At 41.9% G+C, this 17,680-nt stretch overlaps 1 protein-coding gene across 6 annotated transcripts in view; it reads right to left on the bottom strand.

Moving 5' to 3' along the window:
- The window catches only part of PRR5 (proline rich 5), a 145,456-nt gene that overhangs the window by 48,330 nt on the left and 79,446 nt on the right, over positions 1-17,680 (bottom strand). For all 6 annotated transcript variants that reach the window (XM_054038085.1, XM_054038059.1, XM_054038043.1 and 3 more), the window contains 4 exons: positions 17,505-17,585; positions 8,859-8,907; positions 5,583-5,640; positions 1,427-1,518 (listed from right to left, as the gene is read on the bottom strand). In XM_054038085.1, the coding sequence (XP_053894060.1) occupies positions 1,427-1,518; positions 5,583-5,640; positions 8,859-8,907; positions 17,505-17,585 (280 nt within the window). The remainder of the gene's footprint in view (positions 1-1,426; positions 1,519-5,582; positions 5,641-8,858; positions 8,908-17,504; positions 17,586-17,680) is intronic.

Raw genomic sequence — 17,680 nt, 5'->3', positions numbered from 1 at the left:
CCACCACTGCTCAAAACCTGCCTGTACTACTGTCTCAGTGTACAAAGCAGAAGCAGCGCTGATGCTTCACATCATGATTTCATGCAACTACTTTTTCTCCAGGGAAGACCACATCTCACTAAAGACAGCTCCTGCCCAAAGAACGTGTTTCTAGCAGCAATAGCAGCCTCTGGCTTTGTCTGTACTAGGGATTAGCCCCCATTTCCTTGTTTACACTAGGGTTTGCACTACTGTAGTTAGTTCAGTTGGTGACATAAGGGCTCATCCCTAGGACATGCACGTCCTCAGATACACATTCAGATTCCTCTGAAAATCCCAGTCACAAGTCCCATAGAAAGAGAATGGGACTTGTGTTCCTAACTCACCTAGGGGCAGATTTTCAAAGAAAGTTAGGCACCTAAAGATGTAAGTAGGTGCTTAGTGGGATTATCAAAAGCACCTAAGTGAGTTTGGTGCCTAACTTCCATTGATTTGAGAGGGACATTAGGCAACTAATTTACCTTGCAGCTTTTGAAAATCCCACTAAGTGCCAAAATACTTTTGAAAATTCCACCCAATATTCTGATTTGTTGGTGATTGTACTGGTTTAAATGGCTACACATGGCACAAGTCAGTGAACAATGTGGCCCTGTATGCTTTACATGCTTTAAGAATTTTTTCAGCTGTTTCCTTTACTTGCAGAAACAACATATTTATAAAGTTTCAACTTTTCCGTAGAACTAGGATTTTGTGCCTGCAAGTGCAAATGATCATACTGACAGCATTTAGATACCCAATTAACAGATTTATCAATTAATTATAGATGCAAAGTTAACCCTGCAAAATAGGAGGATGTTTCTGAAAACCAGGTCCTTTTTCCCCACAAGGAGGTCAAGTGCCTTAAGCATGTTTAAAATGATTTCAGGTAAAATTCTCTGCTGGTGTGAATTAGTGAAACTCCACTCACTTCAATGAATCTGAGCCAATTTACACCAGCGAAGAAGTACATCAATAACAAAACTGGAAATGTCTGAAAATGACTTACAGAGTACAAAATTTTCCATTGACATTTTTAACACTATACCAAGTGCAGGCACTTCAGATATATCCATGTACAAGGCCTAGCTGGAAATGTACATGCTGAAGTCAACACAGCTGTGCTTGCTTCACTGATTGCCCATCTTCATTTTACTATTCATATCCTTTTGCTCTAGTGTGAGCTGACATAAGGACTAAACATCCTCACTGCATGCAGTTCCTCTTTTCAAAGTTCCCCCTTCATGTTTTTCACATGAGAACTTCACCATTCATGCAAATGACTTGACTCTACAGAACAGCTGCACTAACAGATTGGTCCCTCTGGAATAGTTTGACAGTTGTGACAATTTGTTGATCAACCCGTCAAACGGCCTTTTCTGGATTCTAAAGTAACAAAGAAATATTTCACCTGCACAGGATAGAAAATAGCCTGAAGCATGGGCAGGACGTCACTGAAAAAGAAATCCCAGGTTTCAGCTAAGGTATCCAGCAGCTTCTGTCCTGTAAAAACATAAGCGCTTCACTAACTTGTTTTATGTTGTGAACAGTTAGTCAGTGGCATTAGCTGAGCAACACAGGAAATGATGTAATATACTAGTTCCTGCAGAACAAAGGGGAATCACTGACAGTTATTTTAGAAGTATTTCCCCCGTCTGTACATAGTATCAGTCAGTATTTGTGTCTTTTGGATCACACAATTAAACACGGTTACTAAATTGAGGGACTTCCGGCACAAAGCTTAGTCAGAGAGCTCCTGTACAGAATATAACAAAGCCAGACTGCCCCCGCCTCCTGCAGTAAAACTCCCTGGAGGGAACATGGGGGATTAAATCTCTGAAGATCCCCATATGGAGATTCCATCACATTGTTCCACCCCTACCCCTGCAAAGAATAAGCTGCAAGGACAGTTTGAAAATTCCAGGATCTGTAGGAAGCAGTGCAATGCTGTCCATGTGGTCATGCTGTGTCCCAGCCCGGAGCCCTCTGTTGCATCCCAAACCCCTCATCCACACCCCCAGCCAGAGCCAGAGCCCCTTCCTGCAACCCAATCCCCTGCCCCAGCCTGGTGAAAATGAGGGAGTGAGCGAGGGGGGGGGGGAGTGAATGAGGGAGGGGGAATGGAGTGAGAGGGGGCGGGGGCTAGGAGAAGGGGCAGGGACAGGGGCAGGGCAAGGGTATTCGGTTTTCTTAGGGTTACCATATTTCAGCAAGCAAAAAAGAGGACGGGAGGAGCCCCGCCCTAGCCCCGCCCCCGTCATGCCCTAGCCCCGCCCTTGCCCCACCCACTTCCCGTCCCCCTCAGAACCCCCAACCCTCCCCCCGCTCCTTGTCCCCTGACTGCCCCCTCCTGGGACCCCTGCCCCTAACTGCCCCCCAGGACTCCACCCCCTACCTAAGCCTCCCTGCCTCTTGTCCCCTGACTGCTCCCTCCTGAGACCCTCCCCCCATCCTAACTGGCCCCCTAGGATCCTATCCCCTACCTGTACCCTGACTGCTCCAACCCTTATCCACACCCCCACCCCCAGACAGACCCCTGGGACTCCCATGCCCCATCCAACCACTCCCCACCCCCTGACAGCCCCCCCCAGAACTCCCAACCCATCTAAACCCCTCTGCTCCCTGTCCCATTGACTGCTCCGATCCCTCTCCCCACTCCTGCCCCCTGACAGCCCCCCCCCAGAACTCCCAACCCCCCCCTCGCTCCTTGTCCCCTGACTGCCCCCTCCTGGGACCCCTGCTCCTAACTGCCCTCCAGAACCCCACCCCCTACCTAAGCCTCCCTGTTCCTTATCCCCTAACTGCCCCTTCCTAAGACCCCCCTCCCTAACTGCCCCCCAGGACCCTACCCCCTACCTGTACCCTGACTGCCCAAAACCTTATCCACACCCTCCCCCAGAAAGCCCCCCCGAACTCCCGACCCCCCCCCCCCCGTCTCTTGACTGCCGCATCCAAAACCTCCCTGCCCCTTCTCCGACCCCCTGGCCTCCTTGTTGTTGGCCTTCGCCTAATGTCTCTGTGAACTTGCTCAGGAAGGACCTGAGCCATTCATCCCCGCACGTTGGCTGGCAGGGGAGGAGGAGCGGGGGAGGAGCTCCAGACTGCCCGAGGCGATCTGCGAAGGCAGGGAGGGAGTGCTCTCAGCTGCAGGGGGGAGGAGGGGTTCTCTCTGGCTGTCAGAGCCCCATGTAAGTGGCACCATCCGGCCGGCTGCCCTGTTAGCTGCGCGCGCTCTGCATGGGGGCGGGGGGGGGGAGGGGAGTCCGGACATTTACAAATTCCCCCCGGACGCTATTTTTAGCACAAAAATCCGGACATGTCCGGGGGAATCCGGACGAATGGTAACCCTAGGTTTTCTGCTATTAGAAAGTTGGCAACCCTAATCCTGTTGGGAATGTGTCTTTATCTTAGCTCATCTCTTATATTTTATGGGCAGTCTGCTCAGCACTGTCTACTTTGCAAAGCAATGAATTTCAATGCAGCAACAACAGTGACTCAGAACAGCTGCTCCTCTATCTGCACAGTAAACTGCATTTTCCCAGACAGACCTTTTACTGTGGGATGTGGAAGAATGCTTAGAATCAATTGGTGATTAGCATATTTCACACAAAAGAATTTGACTTTCATGTCCTCTGAGAATGTTTGTTTTACTGTCAAGCAAAAGCCTTTGGATTTCCTACAGTATTTGCAGGGATAAAGGAAACTCAGCTCATGTAAACATAGGCCTGATGTGGTCATTCTTGTATGAAACAGACACATAATATTTTCCATGGGCCCACAATATTTTTACACCACACACATTTTAATGACCTGTTTTAAGTAAACTATATATGGCATTAAATCAAATTAGCAATCTAGCCTAAGAGTTTGTTGACATTTTACACATGCAAGGTTTCTGAGTTTCATTTCAGTTACAGGAGAAGCAAGATGCATTTCAATGTTTGTTTCTCAGTTTTGCATCTTAAATGTTATTAGATTGATATCAAATATCAATCTAATATCAACTTTTAAAAAAATTACCTGTACAGTGTGATTTTAAAAATTGACTGGTTTCTCCTTTTGATTTACCAATTTGAGACTGAAAAATCTGATTTATAATTTGCAAGAAAGCTGTGAAAACCTTGAAATCCTTACAGTCCAGTTGTCTGTGATTTTGTAGGTGTTATGTTAAATAATTAAAGCACTCTATGATCGGCTCTAGAGGAGTTTGAGGAATGTATGTCAAATACGTTTTCTGTTTGCTGTGGTCAGGGGAAATTGTCTTTTCATTAACAGATTTGGGTTCAATAACAGTCTTGATCCAATCAAATAAGCAGACAGCAATGAAAGATCACATTTAAAATTCAGAGATAGCTGTAAGTAATGCCAATGGCTTTCTCTAGGAAACTGATCAAATGGTGTATTTAGACTAAGAGGCGTTTTGACATTGTGGTGCAGTTGAAAGAAAACTGCATTTCTTTAAAACTGTCTTGGACTCCAAAAGGTTCTCAGATGTTTTATTTTATAATCTATATTCAGAAATTACTTCACCTGCCAATGAAATATAGCTTCCTCTGGGTGACACAGCCAATTTAAAAATCACCTCTAACTGCTGCACAACAGCATAGGCCATGGAATGAAGAATATTGTATTCAGGTAAAATAGCAGCTGGAGGCTAAGTAAGCAGAATGTATTTGACCATACTATAATTCTGCCAGTGAATTTGTGCTAGCAATTTTAAGAGGTATTTTTTGATTTCTGCATTCATGTAGACTCATTAAAAGACTGATTTGACAACATCTCTTTTGCAGATCTCTAGTGAATGCAAGTGAGAGAAACTAGAGTGTCTGTGTGGAGAGATAGGGCGAGATTCTACTCCTAGTTACACTGATGTAAATCTGGAGTAATTCCAGTGGACAACTGTCTTCAGTGGAGATACTCGAGATTTATACTGGTGTATAGGAGAGCAGAATCTGGCCAATACTCTGAATTTTTGTTCCTTCTCTTTGCATTTATTTACTTAATACTTGGACTGATTCTTTCAAATATAAAAGAAATTTCATTAATAGTTGCCTCAGTTAGGTGACATTTATAACCACTTTAACTGCAGACAGACAGACAAATGGAGCCATGACAACACAATGGCACAGCTTCTGACCTCATTTATACCAATGTAAACCCAGAGTAACTCTACTAAAGACAACAGAATTACTCAGGATATACCCAGGTTTAAGTGAGATCAGAGTGTGTTCCCATGACTTTTCAGCTAATTGGGATTGCAGGGTTTACATTGTCATTTAATAAAACATTGTATTCTGTTTTCCACATCTATTTAATTTTAAACAAGTTATAACTGAATGAAAACGTAAACATCCAAACAGGAGGTTTGGTTAGTTGATGTGCTAGGCAAACATTTCTCCTTGGTGGAAGCCAATAGGAACATGAAACTGTAAGTGACACTGGAACAACCTCCTGTTATGGGACCCGATCCAAAGCCCATTGAAGTCAGTGAAAGGAATCTCATTGATTTCAGTGTGCTTTAGATCCAGTCCTTTGAACAGCTGCAGCACTGCTGAAGTTTGAGTTACCTTCATAAAACCGGATCTTGTCCCTCAGTATTACCATGCCTTTTGTAAGCAGCTGATTCTGTAAATAAAATACACACACCTTTCATTTCTACAACTCCATATTTCTTTGAAGCCATTGTAGATTTTTTTTTAAAACAAGAAAGCTGTTTTAGTGGCTGCTGTTCATTAATGAAGTTTTATTTCTATGTCCATCTTCTTGTTTAAAGCTACTAGGACACTTGTAAAATGATGATGATAATCATATTCTTAGCTCTGCCAGTATATAGCAACTTCCATCTGGGGATATTAAAGCTTTTTACAAACATTAGCATAGGCCATACACCATTTAATCAGCAAGGGAGGTAGTAAATTGTATTTTAAAAGTAAGATCATGTATAATTATTAATAAATGGCTTCCTGATTAATTACAGCACAAGAGACTTGAGGAATCCCACAGAATTTTCACCTAAATTAAATATTTGGACCCTATTGAAAAGGATCCGTTTAATAAAAATCTGTATTATGCTGAGATTTATAATATTAGATGTGGGCTTTCACTATAAAATGAAATATTAAAACCAAATCTCATCGGTCAATAAATGCTCATAACAGGACCTGATCCAAAACCACTGAAGTCAATAGGAGTCAAATATTTAGGGATGACTAACAACAATTTTAGTTACAAGCTGGGGACGCATCAGTTAGAAGTAACAGAGGAGGAGAAAGACCTCGGGGTCCTTGTAGACCGCAGGATGACTATGAGTCGACAATGTGACGTGGCGGTGAAAAAAGCCAATGCAGTCTTGGGATGCATTAGGCGAGGTATATCTAGTAGGGATAAGGAGGTGCTGCTACCATTGTATAAGGCGCTGGTGAGACCTCATTTGGAGTACTGTGTGCAGTTCTGGTCTCCCATGTTTAAAAAAGATGAACTCAAACTGGAACGGGTACAGAGAAGGGCCACTAGGATGATCAGAGGAATGGAAAACCTGTCGTATGAAAGGAGACTCGAGGAGCTCGGGTTGTTTAGCCTGACCAAACGAAGGCTGAGGGGGGATATGATTGCTCTCTTTAAATATATCAGAGGGATAAATACCAGGGAGGGAGAGGAATTATTCCAGCTCAGTACTAATGTGGACATGAGAACGAATGGATATAAACTGGCTGTGAGGAAGTTTAGGCTTGAAATTAGACGAAGGTTTCTGACCGTCAGAGGGGTGAAATATTGGAACAGCCTTCCGAGGGAAACGGTGGGGGCGAAGGACCTGTCTGGTTTTAAGATTAAGCTAGATAAGTTTATGGAGGGAATGGTTTAATGGGATAACGTGATTTTAGTCAAAGGAACAGCGTGCCATGGCAGGTAAATAGTATAATGGCTAATGAGGGTCAGGCTGGAGAATGTTGCCTACGTGCTCGGGGTTTTACTGATTGCCATATTTGGGGTCGGGAAGGAATTTTCCTCCAGGGTAGATTGGCAGAGGCCCTGGAGGTTTTTCGCCTTCCTCCGCAGCATGGGGCAGGGATCGCTAGCTGGAGGATTCTCTGCTAATTGAAGTCTCTAAGCCACAGGATTTGGGGACTTCAACAGCAGAGTCAAGGGAAAGGGTAGGGACGGCTTTGTGGCCTGCATCATGCGGGAGGTCAGACCAGATGATCATAATGGTCCCTTCTGACCTTAAAGTCTATGAGTCTATGAGTCTTTCCACAGACTTTAGAGGGCTTTGAATCAGGATAATAAATCACGTCAGAATACTGGAACAAATAGTATTTATAGGAATCCCACTGTCACAGTTAAGGGCAAATATTGTCCATTCTGTAGCCATGATCTGAACCCTTCCTTTATAAGTGACCCCAATAAAGTTCCTTAATAGTGTCCTTAAAATACATGTGGTACAAAGACCTCTGGTCAAATATTTCAATATCTGACCTGGTATGAAATTTCAACCAATGTGACATTGATGGAAGGGGAACAAATCCTATTTTTATCCTTAACTTTAAGGTAATAGAAAGGTAAAGGTGTGACGGTGTACCCCATAAGGCTTCATGGGAATATGCTTATGAATGTATATATGATATAACTGGAATATGTTTTATGCTACATATGCCATGTAACATATCTATGTAAAGGTTATGATCTACTAAATACATTCCTCCTATTTCTATGCATGTATCATTTTTGTACTTGAAGTTAGGAATATTGGCTGTATACTTGCTTGATTTCTAAGTAGCCTTTGTAAAGCACTTGGTCAACTTCTTGAGAAAGGAATGTGCAAATTAAGTGCCCAATCACGAAGCACTTAAGGGACAATGGATCTTGGGAGGCTCCAATCCACATAAGAAGTCTAAATGAGGACGTTCAAGGGAGCAGGTAAGCAATGGCTGCTGCCTGTAAAAACTGAGTCATGCATGGATATGTGACTTGCCCATGTGACTCCAAAACTCCATCTTGGAGCTGGACTTTTCATAGGAGAGAGGAGGGGACCTCCACACACAAGAGAAAGTCTATTTAAGCCTGTGGGAGACCCCTCCATTTTGTCTTCAGCTGGCTCAAGAGATAGCCTCTCCAGCCCCAAGGATACCTGAAAGAAACTGGAACAAAGGACAGTAACTCTAGGGGGTGTGAGTTGTTGCTGGACCCAGACTAGAAGGAAGCTTACTGGGTGACGTTTTAATCTGTATTCAGTTTTCTTAGAAATAGACTCATGTGTTCTATTTTATTTTGCTTGGTAATTCACTTTGTTCTGTCTGCTATTACTTGGAACCACTTAAATCCTACTTTCTGTATTTAATAAAATCACTTTTTACTTATTAATTAACCCAGAGTATGTATTAATACCGGGGGGGGAGGGCGCAAAAAACTGTGCATATCTCTTGATCAGTGTTATCGAGGGCGAACAATTTATAAGTTTACCCGGCATAAGCTTTATACACGGTAAAACGGATTTATTTGGGGTTTGGACCCCATTAGGAGTTGGGCATCTGAGTGTTAAAGACAGGAACACTTCTTAAATTGCTTTCAGTTAAGTCTGCAACTTTGGGGCACGTGGTTCAGACCCTGGATCTGTGTTGAAGCAGACTGGCGTGTCTGGCTCAACAAGACAGGGTGCTGGAGTCCCAAGCTGGATAGGAAAGCAGGGGCAGAAGTAGTCTTGGCACATCAGTTGGCAGTTCCCAAGGGGGTTTCTGTGATCCAACCCATTACAAAAGGATTTGCCTACTGCTTGTTCAGCCAAACAATTTTACTCAGCAGCACTGACAAATGTAAGAAGCTAAATGAAAAACGAAAACCCCACAAACCTGCAGGTATTCAGTAAAAAAGGATCCCAGCTCAGTTTTCAGTAGTTGCCTGTATTAGGGAATAGAGAATAAAAAAAGAATTTTTACAATCAACAAATTGTACCCAATGTGCATTGTGTATAAGAAAGGAAGACTGCTGATCTTATGAAGTGTTTTAAGTTGCATCTTTCCTTCTAAAAATGTTTAACCAGAAGCATATTAAACAGGGATAACACACTATAATAAACCCTTAAACCAACATCTCTAAATGCTCAGAAATATTTATTGTAGGAGATTTAGACCTGTTAATGACTATAGTTATGGTTCAAATACACAAGTGATTTTCTTAACTAAAAGAAGAGAGGCTGAATTCTGCCTTCAGCTGCATTGGTATAAATTTGGTATCACACCACTGAAGTCACTTGAGTTACTTTGTATTTACGCCTAATTAACTGAGACCAGAATTTCACTTCACTTGCACTTCAGAAGTGGAAGAATATGAAAAATCTTAGTATTCTATGCTGGTATGTGGCTCTGAGCAATCTGGCAGATTTCGAAATAACGTAATTCCAAAGGAATGAGAGTTTGGCTTGCTTTAATGAGGTGCGGTCTGAGTTTTTAGAGCTCTGGACTGCAGGTTTGGGCCCTAAGTGACTTTAATAACAGAGTTGTGCCAAGTGTTCATAAAGAAACCTGAAACCCGGTGAAACTCTCTGGGTTTTGTGACAAGCTTGACACTGAGCCAAGTGTCATGAACATCCAGAATGAATCTGGGCCAGTTAAATTAAAACTCCAAATTTCACACGTCTTCAGTGCAAAATCAGGTTAAAATGCAGCATATCACTCCTTCAAATGAGAGCCTCTAAGCCAAACTGTGGAAGTGCCAACCTACACAAAATACAATTCCCATAAACCACCGTCAAACGAAACAACTGAATCCCACCAGCTCTAATGCCAGAACCAATGTATTCAAGGTGAAATTCGCCCGTGTAGAGAACCAGCACAAGGCCTATGCAGCAAAGTCTCACTTGATGCACGTTGGGTGCTGAACAATTTGAGAATCTAGTCACAGCTGTGGTTGCTGAACGCTTGAAAATCTGGCCCCATCTGACAACTGAAGGAACTCAGTACAACTGTATGTGAAATTTGGTTAAAGACCCACCTCAATTAAATATTTTGGTCCCTACTGTGGTCGTACAAGACAAGTTTCACTATATATGAATGCAGACACTTTGTTGTGTGTGGTCCCCTTTCCCTTCCCTTTGTTTCCTTCTTCTGGCCTTGAAAAATAATAATTATTTTTTTTTTAAAAAACATGCCCTATTTCTGAAGCCCAGTAGACCATTCCCCTCTATATGCCCCTCTTCTGCCCTATCCTCCTTCCCAAAACGCCCCACAGGAGATGGAAACTTACCTGTGGAACACCACAAGATTCAGCACATTCTGCCCTGCAGTGTGCAGAGACAGTTGCCATTACGAGAAGGAGCATGTCAACATCTAGCATGGGGCCATGTGTATTACTTCTTTATATTGATAAGAATATGCCCATCATGACCCTGGTGCACTCTGTGCAGACATATTAGGAACGCATGAAATTAAAAAATGAAAACAAGGAGTGGGATTTTCAAGGGAGCCCAACTGGACAAAATTCAGCATGAAAAGAACTCTCCCCTAGAAACTCAACCGACTCAGACACACTCCTTCAGATAACAGTCTAGCATCGAAATGGTCAAAGCCAGCTAAGGGATTTAGTCATGCAACTCCCATTACAATTAATGGGAATGGTATGTTCAAATCCCCTAGTCGGCTTTCAAAAGCTCAACCTAGGTGAGTAGATAAACCTTGAATAGTGCTCTGAAGGTCAACAGACCCAGGATTTGTTGGATGAACATGGGAAGTGAATCCTGCAGCTGAGGACCCTCTACTGAGCACCCTCTGCCTACAACACCTTGACCTTCAAATCTAGGGGTCGTTCACAAAAATCTCAATTCATCTCAACTGTTGAAATGGTGCATAGTGCCAGATTCTGCCTCCTGGTGAGTAGCTTACTTCCCAAGCAGGTCCATTGATTTCAATGGGACATGTCACGGAATAAGGCACAACTCAGTATAAGTAAGGTTGGCTGAATCTAGTCTGTAATGAAAGGGCTGTAAATTTCCACAGAGATTTTATTTCTCATATGAAAGAGACACCGCCACTCCAGACCTCGCTCCGCAATATAACCTTGGTATCACAGCTCAGAAAAAGAATATTGGAGGACATTGTTATATGGCAATCTCTTGCTTTATTTCCACCTTCCCTTCAAGTTATTGGCTCTTTAAACTCCAGTCCCAACTTCCTTGTTGACTCTATTAGGTGGTTTGTAAATAGCTAATACATAGATGGCTTTATACCATCATTAGATGTGATGGCTAATTACTGGAGTTACAAATGTTGATTATAAAATGGCATTCTCTTGATTAGAAAACTAACCCTAAGCTCTGATGAACTAAAATCTTGGTACTTAGTAGTTCAAATGAGAAAGAAATAAAGCTAAAAAGTACACAACCTGCACTTACATGAGCAGTGAAATGCAGCATACCAAGCAGCATTATGGATGTATTAGCACCTCTGCTTACAGGGTAGAGGCAGAACTGACAGCACTGGGTGCTTTCTCCCCTTTGAATCTTTAACAATACGGGTACTTTATTGCTGACTTCAATTATCAATGAAATGCTGAGGTCATTGAGAAGCATTAGAACATCAGTGTTTGATGTTCTCAGTACCTATGCTTACTAATAAGTGATCCAAAGCAGAACCGAACCCAACAAAATTGTTTGCAAAAATGCATTTCTTTTCTTTAACAAAATATGTTGTACCAATCCATCAGGCCACGGGCAATGGTCAGTACTGAATAGCTATGTCTGATTACACATACTTCTGTGATGGAGTCCAGGTTAAATTAAAATGAGATTTCTGATCGGATATGAGAACTGATTTTTAAACAGTTCTCATTTTACCAAGAGCCATTTTGCACTCATGAGGCTTGTATCTTTTTGGCTCTAAATCTACTCTGTCTGTTTAAAGACTTTACAAATTAAGATGCTAATATCAACTCACATAAAATACACTTTTATATCTTCATGTTGCTTCTTCTTCGGTTGACTTTGAAATTAATTCCTAAATGCTACTCAGAATGAAAAAAATCTAGTTCATTATTATAATTGACCTTAACTTTATTAGCTATTAAATTATGAAAGTCGTGAAGAAAGAGATTCTTTTATCAGGTACAAAATTTTTCAACAACTGAGGAAATGCTGCTGAAATTTGCCTTTCTTGTATCCAATTAGCTTCCTGAAGCTCAGAGGAGAGGCAGCTATAAATATACATCATCTTTAATACTGGATATCCTGCTTCCTCATCGTTTCCTCTTCCTTCTATTTCTTCCTTAATTTTTGAGGAGTGTAAATAATAACATCCGACTAAAGGAATGGGGAAAGAGAACTCCCGCAGGTCTCCACTGTATGGTTATTAATATCACACAGTCACAGATAAAAGAAGAGTTAAGCAGAGAGATTCTATATATATAGGTTTTTGTTAAAAATTCTTTATTTTGACTTTTTTTTTTAACTTGGCTGAAAATTAAGGTGACTATAATAATTATGGGACATTACCTTAAATCTTTTCTCAGCCAAATTCCCATTGAACCAACTGATAAGGACTGAATAAAAGCTGTGTTAAGGAGTTCAGGATGTAAATCAATTATATTTTGGAGCTATTTCTTCCCTCCCTTAAACTTGTTTTACAACAATGTAACTCCACTAGAGTCACTCATGATTTACAATAGTGCAAGTGAAGTAAAATCAGTCCCTTTGGCCCTAAATGTAATTTACTCCCTCTTTAAGGTATCTGTACAATTCCATGGTGGTGGAAAGGAGCTTTGGTATAAATGAAGCCAGGCCCTCTATGGTTCTTTAATAGCAGTATTCAGGGTACAGAGCACTAGTGGGTTATCATTTTCTTAGAATGTATTTGCACTCATAGCTATAGCTACTTACCTTGGGGAACCATCTGCTTTATCACCCTAGCATGCATTTCATTTGTAACCCCAACAACATTTATTTTGTGCTGCTGAAGATCAGAAGGGGGCAAGTTTGGATCTGGGGGAAGGGGAGGGCAGTCAGACCTACCCAGTTCTTCCCATATTGCTGAATAGGATGGGGAGTCCCAGGATGTATGAAAAAAGGGATCACGGTATGGAAAAGGTTGAGAACCAAGGATTACAACGTGGGACTGGGGATCAGGAGACCTGGATTCTAGTTCTGGTTCTGCTAGTGACTTGCTACATAGTCTGCCAAGACTGCCAACCCAGAGACCAATCAGTGTCAAATGTAATGGTGACTTTGGCAAGGGAAAAACTGCAACTCATGGAGAACAGAAATTTTACATACTGAGCTAAGAGGAAAATATTTCCATATTGGTATGAAAGATGTAATGTTGCAAAGATATATCTTATTCAAATCATATTAATCACAAGCCCTAATGCTGCACACATGGGTTTGGGAGTCAACGGGAAAATGCACAAATGTTGTAGGTATAACTTATTTCCCCACATATTAATATTTGTGTTATGATGCTACTCAATTCTTTTCATGATTTAATTACAATAATTGCCAGTAGAAACTGCATTCTTTATAGTTGGAAAATAACTTCTCTTATTATCTTGTAACTGTGAAGAAAATACAGCATCTGAGGTGAAATTTTCCAGGCTCAGTCTTTGCCTAAAGGTAACATTTTTTGTGGGGGGGAAAAATGCAGTGAAGTCTGAGGTTGTGAGAGGGTGATTACATTTGTCCCACTTCAGAATAACATTAATTTCAATTTTTGGACACAGCTACAGCAATAATGTCTGAATGACCTTTGAACCGAGGCATGCAAATAGTCCTCATTGTGCTTAAGTAAATTTGAAAAAAGAAATTCTGATTTTAAATAGTCACGAGGATTCAAAAACTGCATATTGACCATGTGCAGTAGAAAAATGTAGTTAAGTCAAAAAGTGGACAGTTCAGAAGAGACAGCTGTTGCTGCTATGTGCACAAATGTGTTCTAATCTGCTTAAGAGACTGTCTAGCAGTTGGCGTTTGCACAAATGCTTCCTCTTGATACAGATCTTCCCGACCCCTGCACAACCCTCCAAGCCACTTATATTCCCCTCACAACAGTGTTTTTATGAAGGATCATTGGGCATATCAGGAGCTTTATAAAAAACAATTCCCGGGTATTCACTGAAAAGGAGGATCACGGTTAGAGAATGGTCAATCTAACCTGGAGCCTAAGAGGAAGCAAACCTCTACATAAAAGTGGAGAGGCTAGCTGGGTTTTAGCCCAACCATGGCTTTTTAATCTGTTCATGTTTTCTGACAAGTGAAGCCTGCAGGAAAGCTCTTGCTATGCAAGACTAAACTGGACTATGCTTGGTGACTCTGCAGTTCCAAGGAGCAGACGCTGCATGTACAATGGATGGATGTGCAGTGAATCATTCCTTCTTTTCATCCCCCACCCTCTCCTGCAATGACCGGGCACCACCTTGCACTTGTTCACACTGATGCACTGTGCGAGGATAATCCTGCTAGCCACTTTGAGGGATGCGTGCAGAGGCTGGTGCTACACCTGCCTCTCTTGTCCCAGCCAGTATATACTGCATCCTCTTACGGGGTGACCCAATGGCCAGGCTTGCTCTGTGTTACTCCTGGAGCTCCCACTGGTTAAGGTCTCTACAAACCCCCAACACAAGTTAGTGCCTTAAAGGCATAAATCAGCCTCACAAAGGAAAGGTGTACACATTTCCTGAAACCGATGATCATTTTGGACTGTGTTGTGCTGCAGCCATGGGAATAAGTTCCAAATGGTCAGGAGCCCTGAGGAGGCTTCCATAACTGGAATTTCCAACCTCTAAGCAACAGTATGCACTGTTTTAACACCCCAAGTTTTGCACTACTGATGTGTTGTTTATGACAGACGCTTTTGGTCTAGATTTTGCAATGTGCCCTCCATCAGCTCTGGTATGAATCAGCAACTGTTGTCCCCCAAGCCCAGCAAAATGAATGGTCAATTGAGCAAAATGTATGAAGCAGGTTTATCATTAAACTAATTAAAAGAAATAGCCTGGCACATTATGCAAGAGCAATCTGAAAAAAAAAATATTAATAGCCAATCTGTTAAAAGAAAACTGTGGACCCGATTCTGGACCAAGGTATATAGAATCATAGACTTTAAGGTCAGAAGGGACCATTATGATCATCTAGTCTGACCTCCTGCACAATGCAGGCTACAGAATCTTACCCACCCACTCCTGTATCAAACCTGTGTCTGAGCCATTGAAGTCCTCAAATCATGGTTTAAAGACTTAAAGGTGCAGAGAATCTTCCAGCAAGTGACCCATGCCCCACACTGCAGAGGAAGGCGAAAAACCCCCAGGGCTTCTGCCAATCTGCCCTGGAGGAAAATTCCTTCCCGACCCCAAATATGGCGATCAGTTAAACCCTGAGCATGTGGGCAAGACTCACCAGGCAGACACCCAGGAAAGAATTCTCTGTAGTAACTCAGATCCCACCCCATCTAACATCTCATCACAGGCTATTGGGCATATTTACCGCTAGTAGTCAAAGACGAATTAATTGCCAAAATTAGGCTATTCCACTATACCATCCCCTCCATAAACTTATCAAGCTTAGTCTTGAAGCCACATTTGCCCCCACTACTCCCTTTGGAAGGCTGTTCCAGAACTTCACTCCTCTGATGGTTAGAAACCTTCGTCTAATTTCAAGTCTAAACTTCCTGATAGCAAGTTTATATCCATTTGTTCTTGTGTCCACATTGGTACTGAGCTTAAATAATTCCTCTCCCTCCCTGGTATTTATCCCTCTGATATATTTATAGAGAGCAATCATATCTCCCCTCAGCCTTCTTTTGGTTAGGCTAAACAAGCCAAGCTCTTTGAGTCTCCTTTCATAAGACAGATTTTCCATTCCTCGGATCATCCTAGTAGCCCTTCTCTGAACTTGTTCCAGTTTGAATTCATCCTTCTTAAACATGGGAGACCAGAACTGCACACAGTATTCCAGATGAGGTCTCACCAGTGCCTTGTATAACCGTACTAACACCTCCTTATCTCTACTGGAAATACATCGTCTGATGCATCCCAAGATCGTATTAGCTTTTTTCACGTCCATATCACATTGGCGGCTCATAGTCATCCTGTGATCAACCAATACTCCGAGGTCCTTCTCCTCCTCTGTTACCTTCAACTGATGCCTCCCCAGCTTATAACAATAGTTCTTGTTATTAATCCCTAAATGCATTACCTTGTACTTTTCACTATTAAATTTCATCCTATTACTATTACTCCAGTTTACAAGGTCATCCAGATCTTCCTGTATGATATCCCGGTCCTTCTCTGTATTGGCAATACCTCCCAGCTTTGTGTCATCTGCAAACCTTATTAGCACATTCCCACTTTTTGTGCCAAGGTCAGTAATAAAAAGATTAAATAAGACTGGTCCCAAAACCGATCCCTGAGGAACTCCACTAGTAACCTCCCTCCAGCCTGACAATTCACCTTTCAGTACGACCCATTGTAGTCTCCCCTTTAACTAGTTCCTTATCCACTTTTCAATTTTCATATTGATCCCCATCTTTTCCAATTTAGCTAATAATTCCCCATGTGGAACCGTATCAAATGCCTTACTGAAATCAAGGTAAATTAGATCCACTGCATTTCCTTTGTCTAAAAAATCTGTTACCTTCTCAAAGAAGGAGATCAGGTTGGTTTGGCATGATCTACCTTTTGTAAAACCATGTTGTATTTTGTCCCAATTACCATTAACCTCAATGTCCTTGACAATTTTTTCCTTCAAAATTTTTTCCAAGACCTTGCATACTACAGATGTTAAACTGACAGGCCTATAGTTGCCCGGATCACTTTTTTTCCCTTTCTTAAAGATAGGAACTATGTTAGCAATTCTCCAGTCTTACGGTACAACCCCTGAGTTTACAGATTCATTAAAAATTCTTGCTAATGGGCTTGCAATTTCATGTGCCAGTTCCTTTAATATTCTTGGATGAAGATTATCTGGGCCCCCTGATTTCATCCCATTAAGCTGTTTGAGTCTGGCTTCTACCTCGGATGTGGTAATATCTATCTCCATATCCTCATTCCTATTTGTCATCCTACCATTATCCCTAAGCTCCTCATTAAAGACTGAAGCAAAGTATTTGTTTAGATATTGGGCCATGCTAGATTATCCTTAACCTCCACTCCATCCTCAAGAGTAACTCCACTAAGGTCAATGCTGTTGCTCTGGATTTACACTCTTGTTTTCTAAATGTCATCTAGACTGCTCCAGACTGGTTGAGACAGGACTATATTTGTTTCCATGACACAGGCAGGTCACTACATTTAGTTTTTCCCTCTGATGTGCAGACAAGAGTCCTGCAGTAAATACAGCTGACCAGGAACCAACACCTAACCAATAAGGACAGATTAATGATATTCTTTATCAGTTCCAATACAAACAACTGAAGAAAGAAGGCCTCACTGTGGAAGTTGTCAGCAACGATTACTGGCCAACAACATCAGTTTTCTAAAAACTGTGCTGCAACGTCTCTCTCTCTGATTGTGTTACTCACCTAACTCCTTCGTTGAGGTTGTAAAGTTCATGGTCTGGGAGCCCTTTACGTTGGAACACTGCTATTACTCCATTATGGATACTGCAAGCAGAAATTAGGAAATGAGTTATTACTCTCATACGTTGGAAATGTAACCACGTCCATGATAAGCTGTACATCAGTTACCAGAGACCTCA

Source organism: Malaclemys terrapin, chromosome 1 (genome assembly GCF_027887155.1).
Source record: "Malaclemys terrapin pileata isolate rMalTer1 chromosome 1, rMalTer1.hap1, whole genome shotgun sequence".
Taxonomy (NCBI): Eukaryota; Metazoa; Chordata; order Testudines; family Emydidae; genus Malaclemys; species Malaclemys terrapin.
The sequence above is the reverse complement of the archived record's forward strand: the minus strand, read 5'-3'. Positions and strand labels throughout refer to the sequence as shown.